Source organism: Pongo pygmaeus, chromosome 1 (assembly GCF_028885625.2).
Source record: "Pongo pygmaeus isolate AG05252 chromosome 1, NHGRI_mPonPyg2-v2.0_pri, whole genome shotgun sequence".
Taxonomy (NCBI): Eukaryota; Metazoa; Chordata; class Mammalia; order Primates; family Hominidae; genus Pongo; species Pongo pygmaeus.
Genome location: NC_072373.2, coordinates 53,225,700 through 53,239,391, shown reverse-complemented (window position 1 = coordinate 53,239,391; position 13,692 = coordinate 53,225,700). Strand labels below are relative to the sequence as shown.

The following is a 13,692-nucleotide window of genomic DNA, read 5'->3' as shown; positions in this document are numbered from 1 at the left end:
CCTTCCTGTGTCCATGTGTTCTCATTGTTCAATTCCCACCTATGAGTGAGAATATGCGGTGTTTGGTTTTTTGTTCTTGCGATAGTTTACTGAGAATGATGATTTCCAATTTCATCCATGTCCCTACAAAGGACGTGAACTCATCATTTTTTATGGCTGCATAGTATTCCATGGTGTATATGTGCCACATTTTCTTAATCCAGTCTATCATTGTTGGACATTTGGGTTGGTTCCAAGTCTTTGCTATTGTGAATAATGCGGCAATAAACATACGTGTGCATGTGTCTTTATAGCAGCATGATTTATAGTCCTTTGGGTATATACCCAGTAATGGAATGGCTGGGTCGAATGGAATTTCTACTTCTAGATCCCTGAGGAATCGCCACACTGACTTCCACAAGGGTTGAACTAGTTTACAGTCCCACCAACAGTGTAAAAGTGTTCCTATTTCTCCACATCCTCTCCAGCACCTGTTGTTTCCTGACTTTTTAATGATTGCCATTCTAACTGGTGTGAGATGGTATCTCATTGTGGTTTTGATTTGCATTTCTCTGATGGCCAGTGACGGTGAGCATTTTTTCATGTGTTTTTTGGCTGCATAAATGTCTTCTTTTGAGAAGTGTCTGTTCATGTCCTTCGCCCACTTTTTGATGGGGTTGTTTGTTTTTTTCTTGTAAATTTGTTGGAGTTCATTGTAGATTCTGGATATTAGCCCTTTGTCAGATGAGTAGGTTGCGAAAATTTTCTCCCATTTTGTAGGTTGCCTGTTCACTCTGATGGTAGTTTCTTTTGCTGTGCAGAAGCTCTTGAGTTTAATTAGATCCCATTTGTCAATTTTGGCTTTTGTTGCCATTGCTTTTGGTGTTTTAGACATGAAGTCCTTGCCCATGCCTATGTCCTGAATGGTAATGCCTAGGTTTTCTTCTAGGGTTTTTATGGTTTTAGGTCTAACATTTAAGTCTTTAATCCATCTTGAATTGATTTTTGTATAGGGTGTAAGGAAGGGATCCAGTTTCAGCTTTCTACATATGGCTAGCCAGTTTTCCCAGCACCATTTATTAAATAGGGAATCCTTTCCCCATTTCTTGTTTTTGTCAGGTTTGTCAAAGATCAGATACTTGTAGATATGTGGCATTATTTCTGACGGCTCTGTTCTGTTCCATTGATCTATATCTCTGTTTTGGTAACAGTACCATGCTGTTTTGGTTACTGTAGCCTTGTAGTATAGTTTGAAGTCAGGTAGTGTGATGCCTCCAGCTTTGTTCCTTTGGCTTAGGATTGACTTGGCGATGCGGGCTCTTTTTTGGTTCCATATGAACTTTAAAGTAGTTTTTTCCAATTCTGTGAAGAAAGTCATTGGTAGCTTGATGGGGATGGCATTGAATCTGTAAATTACCTTGGGAAGGATGGCCATTTTCATGATATTGATTCTTCCTACCCATGAGCATGGAATGTTCTTCCATTTGTTTGTATCCTCTTTTATTTCCTTGAGCAGTGGTTTGTAGTTCTCCTTGAAGAGGTCTTTCACATCCCTTGTAAGTTGGATTCCTAGGTATTTTATTCTCTTTGAAGCAATTGTGAATGGGAGTTCACTCATGATTTGGCTCTCTGTTTGTCTGTTATTGATGTATAAGAATGCTTGTGATTTTTGCACATTGATTTTGTATCCTACTGCTCCATATGTTACACTTCTAAAATACTGCTTAAATCGGTTATAATCACATGAGCATATGATGAATTGCATTCAATAATGGGTCCCACAGATCAAAATCACTTTCAAAATAAAGAATGAAATTATATATAAATTTACTATTATCTGTTTGATGTATTAAAGATAAGCTGTCCTAAGTTTAGTTTTATGATTTGATGACAGTTTGAAGCCCCAAGAATTAAGTTTAAAAATATTACATAAATAAATAAGAAAATATGATAGTTATAGAAATTACAAAAAAAGAAATAGTCAAAGAAGCCAAAGAACATACTTTTTTTCAAAGAGTTAACAGTAATTTAAATACGTCCATATTCAATTAATCTGACACAGTTTGATTATGACAATGAATATATTACAAATATGAATAAGTATATGGAGACTATAATTTTAGATTCCTAATATATTACTGGAAGGAATTTGGAAGGACTTTAAATACAAATGATACAAATTCTACATCGTGTGGAGAAATTTATGCACTGAAAATAGTAAACTAATTATTTGAACATTTTCTGAGCCTGTATCCAATTAGTTCAAGCTATAAATATATAATGACAGCATTCAGCACAGAATCTCTCAAGTAATTCCTCTACAGGTTATAGCAACAAGAAAGATAGTTAAACTCACAAATAAGTGTTCATTTTCCCGATATAATAAATCTGGTACTCTGTTGGCTTTAATGTTTTGAAATGTTTTTTATTTGACTTGGGCTGTGAAGTCAAGGGTTCCTATTTCAGTTATGTCTGCCTTGAAATGGAAGGCTGAATAAATGTGCTGTACTCTCTTTGACTCTGAATTCAAAAATGAGTAGTGCCTTGCAAACTAGCAAAGCAGAATCAAACAGTGATGGACCTACTTATTAATGTAGAGGAAGAAATAATAAGCAAGAAAAAAATCATTGGTTTCATGTCCTTGTCTAATGTGATACTCATTTTAACATTTCAAAAAGAAAGCACACCCAAAAGTAACCTTTGTCATCCTAGATACTTTCTTTTTTGTGACTTATAAGCATTTTTATTTCTTTCATTTATCGAGAAGTGAAAAAAATTCTGCAATCTCTCTCTCTCTCTTTCTCTCTCTTTCTGTAGATGTGTGTGTGTGTGTGCATACGTTTGTGAAAAGACAATTGTTGGACTTCTTAAGAATAATACATAGTTAACTACTGTATTATAAATTATTTATTTTCATAAAATAATTAACTTTATAAAATTACCACATTCTAATAATTTAATTTTATTAACTTAGTTACATAAATTCATTACTTTTCTGCATTTAATATTTTGATTTTAATGGTTTTATCAATTTGCTATACATTTTCCTTTTCACAATAGACACATACATAGCAGCTGTGTGGCACTCTTCCATGGGGAGCTAATTACATTGAATTTGAAGTGAATGTCCTCCCTGGCTATGCACTGCATTGTCTTAGTGGCATAATGTGAAGACTTTGGGCTCATTACAATCACAATGAGCTCATTACAATCACAATGGGCTCATACAATCACAATCCTATAAATATTATTAATAGAAAAATGTATACATTAAGATTGTTATCCATATAAATTGTATTTATAACTTTTCTAGAATAGATTGGACAATGTTTTTCCTCATTTAAAGAAATAGAAACTAATTAGTCTTCTTTCACATTATTTTTGGATGAATATAGAGACAAGGTAAATATTTTCTTAAAAACAGGATAAGAATCTTTCTTAATGAATCAAACTCAGTGTTGGCAGGTAGCACCAAACTCCCACTCAGCTGTTCCAGAACCTAGATTATGACTAAAATGTAGCTTAAGTTGTCTGGGCAAAAAAAATTAGTAAGACAATGTGCTTTTGTTTGTTTTCATATATCTGTGTCACTCATCATATTATAAATTCTATGTGGTTTATTCAATGTTGTAATGCCTAGCATTCAGCAAGGCATTTGGTTCGTAGTATGTGCTCAGTAAATATTTATTCACTTGAGTTTAAATTGAGAATGTGTAAATTTTGCCTTCTTACTATTCTATAGTGAAAATATATTGAAAAAATGACATTTTTACCATATTTCTCCCAGAAGATATCTCCAATCACTGGTAGAAATTCTTCTCGTTTTGTTCTACCACTGACTACAAAAGTAATGTATAACTTATAGACATGACTGTTTGCATTCTGACACCAATTCTGTTGCATCAAGTGTGCATCCTACAATTAAGTTCAATTGTGACACTATCCGGAGTTGGCAAAGACTCCACAAGTTAAGGGGCTCGGTCCCAGAAGACTGCACCCAATTTAAACACCAGCCATAAGTCCTAGGTACCCTCAAGCCAACTGTATTCCTGCCCAGACAGCTTCAAATTTAGGGCTTCCCATAAACCCTCAGATTCAATAATTCACTAAAATAACTCACAGAACAACAAAAACACTATGCATATGATTACAATGTTATTATGAAGAATATAAATGAACAGTAGATGAAAAAGCATATGGAGGAAAGCCTTAAAGGGTATCCCAATCACAGTCACATCCGTGACTGTGATGTTGGGGTGCCCCATTCTCTCAGGACGTCAACATGTTCGCCAACCGGGAAGCAATCCAAGCCTTATTTTTCAGTTTTTATTGAGGCTTCATTATGCAGGTAAGATTAATTAAATCATTAGCCATGTGATGAAACCCAGCCCCCAGCCCTTCTGCCCTCCTTGGAGTTGAGGGTAAAGGCTAAAAGTGTCAACCTTTTAATCAGAGCTTCCTTTTTCTGGTGCCCACCCCAGCTTATAGAGGCGCCCCTCCATAAGTCCCTTTGTTACCATAGCATCTAGTATGGTTGGAAAGTATGAATAACAAAAGACACTCCTATCACACAGAAAATTACAAGGAGTTTTGAAGTTCTGAGCCAGAAACCAGGGACAAAGACCAAGTATTTATTTTTATTATACCACCTAGTTATCTCAGATTTTCATTATTTTGCTTCTTACGTAGGATGTAATTATCACATGATTGTATATTGTGATTATGACTATCATTTGGGAATGGCGATCATTCAAAGGCAATTTTAAAGAAAACAGTCTTGAAGCAAATTGTGCACAGATACACACATTAATAAAAGGCTTTGTGAAATACATCAAAGCAAGAGAAAAGAAATAAGCCTTTGGAGGAAAATGAGACGAAAGTTTCCCTTCTTTTTCTATTGTTGTTTTCTTTTCCATTTCTTTTCCTCCTTGCCTTCTCCATCTCTATTTAGCTCTTCTACTGTTGCCTGTTACACCTGTTACACCTACTTTTTTGGGAGAAGGTGTCAATGACATTCAAACATGAAAAGTATCACTGAGAAAACTGTAGTGGTGATGTAAATATCCAAGACCAGGATAACGTAAAAAAAATCAGCAAAAAAAAAGTGGGCAAACAATAAAAGAAAGGTCAGATGAAAAGGAAAATGGGCACAAATGCTGTTACCAAGATGGCAGAATAGAAGGTAACCTGCTCATTTCTCCCCAAAACAACAAAATGCTCAACATTACTAATCATAACAGAAATATAAATCAAGGCCACAATGAGACATCATCTCACCCCAGTTAGAATGCCTATTATCAAAATATCAAAAAGACAAAAAGTAACAAATGCTAGCAAGGATGCAGAGAAACGGGAACGCTTATAACTGTTGGTTATAAGAATGCAGAGTAGTATAGCAATTATGGACAACAATATGAAGATTCTTCAAAAAACTAATAGAACTGTCACATGATCCAGTAATCCCACTGCTAGGTATACATCCAAAAGAAAGAAAATTAGTATTTCAAAGAGGTATCTGCACTTCCATGTTTATAACAGCATCATTTAGAACAGCCAAGATATGGAATTAACCTAAGTGTTCATCAATAGATGACTGGCTAAAGAAAATGTGATATGTATACACAACGGAATATTATGGATCTGTAAAAATAATGAAATCGTGTTATTTGCAGCAACATGGATGGTTTCTCTTAACATAATAGTCATTATGTTAAGAAAAATAAGCCAGGCACAGAAAGACAAATATAGTCTGAAAAACCTTTAGTCTTTGTAAGCTTTAATAAGCATAAAAATCTTCAAACTTTCTCAAACTTGCATAAGCATGTAGCAGGCTACAAAAATTACACAGCCTGCAAGGAGTGTATATTTCTGAAGTTACATAGGTAATGATGGCTTGAGAAGAAGCTTGAGTGGAAAGACAGGGGCTACAGAAGACAGTGGAAAAGGGAACTCCTCAAGAAAGCAAGGAATAGTCAATTAACTTCACAATATTTTTCATATTGTTGTTATGAACTAGTTATCCTTCCATGTTTTTAGCTCTTTTCATTTCTCATTGAAAGACAGTGTTGTGGTGATGGGATTCAGGACATGCTACTCCAAAATATGTCAGCTTGACTTGTGAGAAAATAGCAGCAGCAGAATAGACTCTAAGCTTCTCTCACCCATTCTTCCCTGAAGCAGGCCATAAAACTTAGCTGACCTTCCACTGAAATTAGGTCATAAGATCCTCATTCCAGAGGGCTCCCCCTCTACTCAGAGGAGGGCAATGTCCTTATATCTGAAGACAAAGAGATGCCAAGAAGATCTGAAAAATAGGCCTTGCTAAGTCACCTCCCTAATTTATTACCATGATACCCCCTTTGTCCAATCATAGTTCTGTACAGCTGTCCATGCCTAGGCATACAAATACACAGATTCCCTGTTTCTTTGAGTCTTTATTTCTGAAGACATTTGTCACATAAGATTTATGTTCAATACATTTGTTATATTTTTCTCTTGTTAATCTGTCTTTTGTTACAGGGACCCCTGCCATGAACCTTGCAATGGGTGAGAAATTTTTTCTCCCTATTGGATCTCAGAAACTAATACCCCCAAATATAGTGCCTTGACATGCTGAACAGAATAAGAAACCTCTCAAGATCTCTCTGACTCCCCACCGTCCTACAACCTCCTCTCAGTCCTTTCTGTCCCAAAGCACAGGATGAAGTTGTTCTCTGAAGTTCCCTTATTGGCCTAAAGTCTGGACCTGCCAAAGAAGAAAACAATTACTCTGGTCTCTTTGAGTTTTCATTAACTGAGCTCACATCACAGGAAGCAAGACTGAAGTCTGTCAACACACCTGAACAGACTTTTGTCACAAACCATTGTCTGCTCTGTGGGCCCAACAGATTTTGTCCCAGGCCATATTATATGTTCCTCAAGTCTATTGAATTTCCCTGAAGATCATTTACTATGTGTCCCCCCAAAATCATTCATAACTCCCATCTCCCTTTCCTCTAGAAAGAAAGTATATAACCATGTGTACCCCATTGCATGGTGGGGCAATCACTTGGTGATTCTCTCGCACGCACGCTAATAAATTTGCATGCCATTTCTGCTATTAATCTGCCTTTTGTGAGTTTCAGCAAACCTTTGGAGGGCAAAGGGAAAATTTTATCCTTACCCCTATATCCCCTACAGTAGATATTCTTCACTAAGTAGCTACTTTCAGAAAATCCTTACAGAGTATTATTTCTGATACCAATGGAAACCATATATTAATATTTATTAGAATGCAAGATCTACAAGGAAAACATCAAAGCTTAATCATCACAAAAGTAAAGTAACTGGGAATAATACAGTTTAACATTCCACACCTATCCCTATAAATCCTACTTGTTAAACATGAATGAAGACCACTTAGTAGCAAAAAAAAAAAAGTGTGTAAGCAGCCAAGCTGGTGTTTATTTCTGATTTATTTATTTATTTATTTAGAGACATAGTCTCTCTCTGTCGCCCAGGCTGGAGTGCAATGGCACAATCTTGGCTCACTACACCTTCCACCTCCTGGATTCAAGCGATTCTCATGCCTTAGCCTCCTGAGTAGCTGAGACTCCAGGTGCACACCACCACGCCTGGCTAATTTTTGTATTATTAGTAGAGACGGGGTTTCACCATGTTGGCCACGCTGGTCTTGAACTCCTGACCTCAAGTGATCCACCTGCCTCAACCTCCCAAAGTGCTGGGATTACAGGTGTGAGACACCACGCCCAGCTGTGATTTAAAATCTTAATTGTGTTTCTAAAGGTGAAGGTCTCACCTGTGAAGGTGCAAGGAAATCTACTTATAGATAGATGGAAACAATATTCATAATTGTTTGGAAGAATAAAAATCCATGTATCCCTCAGCCAACAGTAGCTATAGAAAATGCTACTGATTATTTAAATATTGGAAATAGAGATCAGTTTTCTAATCCTAAAAATCTTCTTGCACCCAGAATACAAATATGGAAAGATAATTAAATACTGTGTTAGCTGTCATACCAGTAAATATTACTGATTAAAAAAAAAAACCTTGATTGGAAGATTTACCATATCATTCATAGAACACTATTTGATAGGGCTGCCATAACAAAGTAATATCGACTGGGTGTTTTAAACAATATAGATTTATTGTCTTACAGTCATGGAGGCAAGAAGTCTGAAATAAAGATGTTGTCAAGATTGGTTCCTTCTGAGGACTGTAAATGAAAGATCTGTTCCAGGCCTTTCTCCTTGGCTTATGGAAGACTATCTTCTGTTTCCCTTCACATTGCCTTCCTTTAATGTGTGTCTGTCTCTATATCTAAATTCACCCTTTTAATAAAAACGTCAGTGAGCCATAAATTAGAACTCACCCTATGGTCTCCTTTGAAGTTGACTGCCTCTCTCTAAAGACCACATCTGTAAGAGTTAGGATCCCAGCACAATTTTTTTTTTTTTTTTTTTGGATGGGGCATGAGATTCAACCCACGAGACTATAAAAGACTAAAAAGTTTCTACATTTTTAAATTTTTAAGTTTTTGAAATTAACTTTAACATAATATGGTAACAAGTGGATAAAAGAATTTTCCACAGCTTTATAACATTCAAACTATTTATTTTAATCCCACTTCCTCCAGCCTTCTTATCGCTGAATAATTTGGAAATATGTTGATGTATTGAGTTTCTTTTTTCTTCGTGGGAAAAATCTAAAAGACATAAGGACAAATACAAATCTTAAAAAACAAAACAAAACAAAAAAAACCCTGATGACAAAAGTCCCTTCCCTTTTCCTTGGAGCATTTTCTTTAGAAAACTTGTAATTGTAAATCCTTTCTCTGTCAAAAACTTGTAACTGGAAATCCTTTCTCTGTCCCTGAGATGGATGCAAATCTCTGAAAAGCTGAATAAACCTCTAGCCAGTTTTGCATTTCAGGAATGTTTTTCTTGTGGGCCTTGGGGGTATCTTTTTGAAATGTGAACATCAAGGAGGAAGGCAACTTGTGTCTCTCTCTTTGGGAATTTAGCCTAGATACCTGGTATTAAATTGTGCCTTCTTGCTTGCTGCAAAAATATTAAGTTTTATTTTTCCTTTGGATAAAGAGATGTATGTAATTGACTGGCATATATACCTCATATTTTTCTTCTTTTTCCCTAATGCAATAAGCAAACAACCATGTCAACACAAATGCTCACAAATACTGAAAATACCTTCCACAATTATGACCGTGCTACATCAACTGACTTGTCAACAACTAGAATGCACAGAATGAAATATTTATTAGTGACAATATCAACAAATATAAAATGTATCATTATACTTTTAATGCCATTTATTTGAGTACTAATTATATGTCAAATGCAGGGCTGTTTTGCATAGATTATGTGCTGTAATCTTTATAATGACCCTACTATTTAAAATAGCTCCTACCACTATTTTCCACATAAGAATCCCAAGGCTATTAAATAATTTATCCAGTTTCCATCTCTCAAAAGCAGTGGTGAATTGGACCAATCTGACTACAGAGCCTGGCTTCTTCATCACGAGTGATTCTACCTCACTTGCCATGAAGGAGGCTGTACTATATTATGCCAGCACGGATTCCTGCTGGATTTCTGATTATTTGGTTTGCTTTCAAGTCTGAGTCAATTTAGCCCTGCTTGCCATCTTTTTTTATGTTGCTAAAGCAACGTGGCATAGTGGAAATTTTCTGTCCTGAATATTAATAGCCTTACATTTCCCTTACTGAATTGAACTGGTAGCTGTATAATCTTGGGAGAGGTATCTATCTAGTCTCAAACTCAGTTGCCACATCCGGAAGCAGGGCACAACAACAATTTCCCTATGGCCATAAAAAAGCAGGGTAAGGCTCTATAAACATTATGTGTGTGACTAGCTTTGGAGAAATCAATAGATGAGGGTATAGACACAACCTTACTCAACAATATGTTTCCCAGGAATTAGGACAGCATCTGGTCTGTCATAATTGGTAATTAAAAGAAATAATTAACCAAAAAATATAAGGCATCATTTTCTCTACCTCTTATATTGTTATAAGAAATGAAAACAGCCTAGATTTAACTATTTATTTATTTTTAGAAACGGGATCTCACTATGCCACCCAGGCTAGAGTGCACTGCCATGATCATAGCTCACTGCAGCGTCGAAATTTTGGGCTCAAGGGATCCTCCTGTCTCAGCTTCCCAGGTCACTCTGATTATAGGCACGAGCCACCACACCCAGGTTAACACATTTTACAATGTATAAGACTGGGTCTTTTTTTTCCTTTCACATCTAATTCTCTCAGTACACTACTATTTAGTAGTAAGTAAAAGCTGAGTGCAAAAACTGTCTACACCCACACTCAGCCTGTATACTGAAAATGGAAACCAAATCTTTCTGACCATATAACATTACTTTGCAATTCTGTTGTCTCTATTAGCATTATCCAGATCTCTTCCCAATCCCAGTCAAGTCCCTGTTTTGAAATATCATCATTAAATTAAATTCCATTTCTCAGTATATTTTGACCGTGTTTTCCTCCCTCTGAGACCTTGCCAAACTTCTACTGGGGAGGTAGTCTCCCCTACCTAGGTAAGCAATAAACTTAGCTTTACGTCAGGTTGTGTTGGTGACATCTGGGAAGCCAGCATTTTCATGACATAGCAAATAAGTGGGTATACACATTTCTGTTGCATTTAATTCTTTCACAAATCATGTGTTTAATACTTAATAACAATAGAACAAAATATCTCCATCATATTTACCTGTGATATAAATTGTTCAAATCTGTCAATTCACATTTTTAAAAAAATTACCAACTAGAATTTCATCTCCCAAATAAAAATTCAAAACAGCATTTTAGTTACTATCTCATGGCATTTTTAAAATATATTTACAGAGTTAATTTTTGAATAAAGATGGTTAAATCTAATTTACTTGATAAGGTGGGGTCTTACCTTTTCCAGTTTTGAAAGAGCAAGAGAGTAACAGTCTTTGGCTCTGAATTGCATGAATCTCATGTTGGCGGGGTGAGTTAGCTCTGTGATAATACTGAGACTGGAAAACAACCTACATTTCAAAAGAACATTTGCATTACACTAACAATCCAATATGTTTTTTTTTATAACAACATATTTATGAGTGAGTGATTTCTAGCCTTGGGCATAAAACTATATCCAATTACAACAGCAGGCAGTGCCACATAAAATCTTCTATACAATGCAGGAAAAATGAAACACTATTTCCCAAAGAATATTTTAACAGACACTTTAGCACAATAAGAAAAATAAATTCAGTAATTTGGCTTTTTTTAGACATTTTCTCTTTACAATTATGGAACAACATAGAAAAAACTCATAAAGCTGATTTAAGAAGTTACAAGGTTACTTTGTGGATGGTATTGAAACAGAAATGTATAAAGATAAATAAGCTGATTGGCAAAAATTTCACATAATGAGCTTCTTGTCTATTATGTGAGCTCTTTCATGTCCTATGGGTCCTTATTCTCATAGTGGGCAATTTTTAAATGTCAAATCTTGCTACAACAAACTTCTGAGATGAGGAAATAATTTATGTAAAATTTCATTGTAATGAATTGGGGCCAAGGCTAAAGCATTGATAGTGGTCCCCAAAAGTATCCTGAAAATTTTTTTCACAGGTCCCATGGCTTCATATTAGCTTTCTTCCCATTTGACACTCTCTCAAATATATACCAAAACGAGCACACATACGTACACGCTCACACAAGATTTCTTTCCCCCAGAGAAAAGGGGCAGGAGGATACCACAATAAATGCTTTTTATTTTTGCTGTTGTTCATGATCTGATCCTTACCTGATATCTATGCATCCCTGGTAGCTTTCCTTGTTAAATATTTTGGTATTCTCTGTGGCAGCCACTTCTGCGATAATCACCTTTGTTTTTCATTTGATATGTCTTTAAACTAAGCTATGACCACTTAAAATTCCCATCACTAGGTTGAACTCATCCCTTGAACTCAGGGACTAAAACTGACTGCAAATATGCAGAATATAAACAGCCTGTTTGTGTGGCTCAGGAACAAATCAGCTCCTTCTGCTCTCAATTTATGAATTTATGCTCATTCAGTCATGAGGGTGCTGTTACTTCCATGTGCCCAAGTGCCTGATGTGGTACCTGCTTCTTTTAAGATGGGAGCCCTGTCCCTGAACTCCAGCATTACAGATGAGTTTTTACCTTTCCTCAGGTCCAACTCCGGAAGGTTGATGGATGATTTGCCAGGAATGCTCCCTCCTGCTGGGGAGAGTGCGCCCACCCTACTGCTCTGCAGCAAGCAGGGCCTTTCTTAGCCTTCAGACCAGGCTTCTCTGATTATCTGCCTCTCAGGTGTGTTTACACTGGGCTTTAGTCACCATTCCGGTTAAGACACTAACACATTCTTAAGAAGGGCATTCTTAAGAGGAGTTTTTTTTTGTTTTGTTTTGTTTTTAGAGTTATCTGTAAAACTCAACACGCCTTCTTGGCCATTAGCCCAAATGGACTAACATTGGGCCTTACCTAATCAAGGCCTTTGAGAGCTAGGATATCATTGGGTATTTTGTGAAATCTTTTAGTAAAATTCACAAATTATAAGGATATATGTATTTTTCTAGGGGTAATAAATTGTGGCTGACTAAACAATCCTACTCCTTAATCTTCATTTTGATAATAAATACTATTGTAGTTATTGATTTGGGTAAATTGTAGTAATTGTTATTAAAATAATATCAGCAAAACAACAACCACAATATAATTTCTTTTGCTGACTTTTAATGTTAAAAATACAGTAATTTTATTTGTGCAACTGATAACTTTTTCAATAGTTCTGTGACCTTAAATTCATTACAGAAACTCTAAATATCAGATTCTGCAAAGAAAGGATGTAGCAAAGCATGAAGCTAGTGGCTACATACAAAAGGTACTGTTTCTTAGTTAAAACAGTTATTACTATTTTCTTAGTTTTTAAAATTTTTCTCATGTTGTTATTTCTGCCTGAAATGCCATTTCTTTTCTGTTTACTTTTCTCCTGAATCTCTATATTATGAAATCACGACCAGTATTTAAAGTGGTTCTCAAATCCATTCAAGATGAAACTTAAAACATTTTTAAAGTCAGAATCATCCTCTCCAGTTTGGCTCTCCAGTATGTGATTTATTGATTACACTACCTGTTGGCCCCTCTAGCTACCTGGTTGGTTTTATTCATGCGTTAGCTCTCCTACTAAATCATAACATCTAGAAAGCAAGGTTTCCCTCTCAGTGACTATGACCTTATATTCCTTTAATTAACAAATCTTTGTTAAAGTAAACAATTTCTCAATTCATGTTTGTGCAGTTGAGATTAAATCTTGATGAAGAGGGCACTGAATTTAATTAGAATAGTTTACGGAGAAACATTGTATTATCCATATTTCACATGATTTTCTTTTAGCAGCTCTATTCTCACTCAAAAGTCACCCATGATAGTGCATTCAATAAATAAAAGTTATTTTCTTAAAAACTCTTTAAAAATTAGAAAAGTGGCCTGATGGAAAAAAAATGTCAATTGACTTTTGGCTGGCAAACTCCATCTGGTAGGCCTGGGAAATGCCACCAACTGCCAAATTTCATACCATCTGGAAGTTTCAAAGTATTTATTTAAGCAATATTTTAAAATAACAATGTCACTAAAGATATTCACCATATATGGTTGTCAC

General features: G+C 35.6%; 1 protein-coding gene across 7 annotated transcripts in view; it reads right to left on the bottom strand.

Moving 5' to 3' along the window:
- KCNT2 (potassium sodium-activated channel subfamily T member 2) overlaps positions 1 to 13,692 on the bottom strand; it is a 392,642-nt gene that overhangs the window by 76,795 nt on the left and 302,155 nt on the right. For all 7 annotated transcript variants that reach the window (XM_063647669.1, XM_063647672.1, XM_054449259.2 and 4 more), the window contains one exon: positions 10,938 to 11,049. In XM_063647669.1, the coding sequence (XP_063503739.1) occupies positions 10,938 to 11,049 (112 nt within the window). The remainder of the gene's footprint in view (positions 1 to 10,937; positions 11,050 to 13,692) is intronic.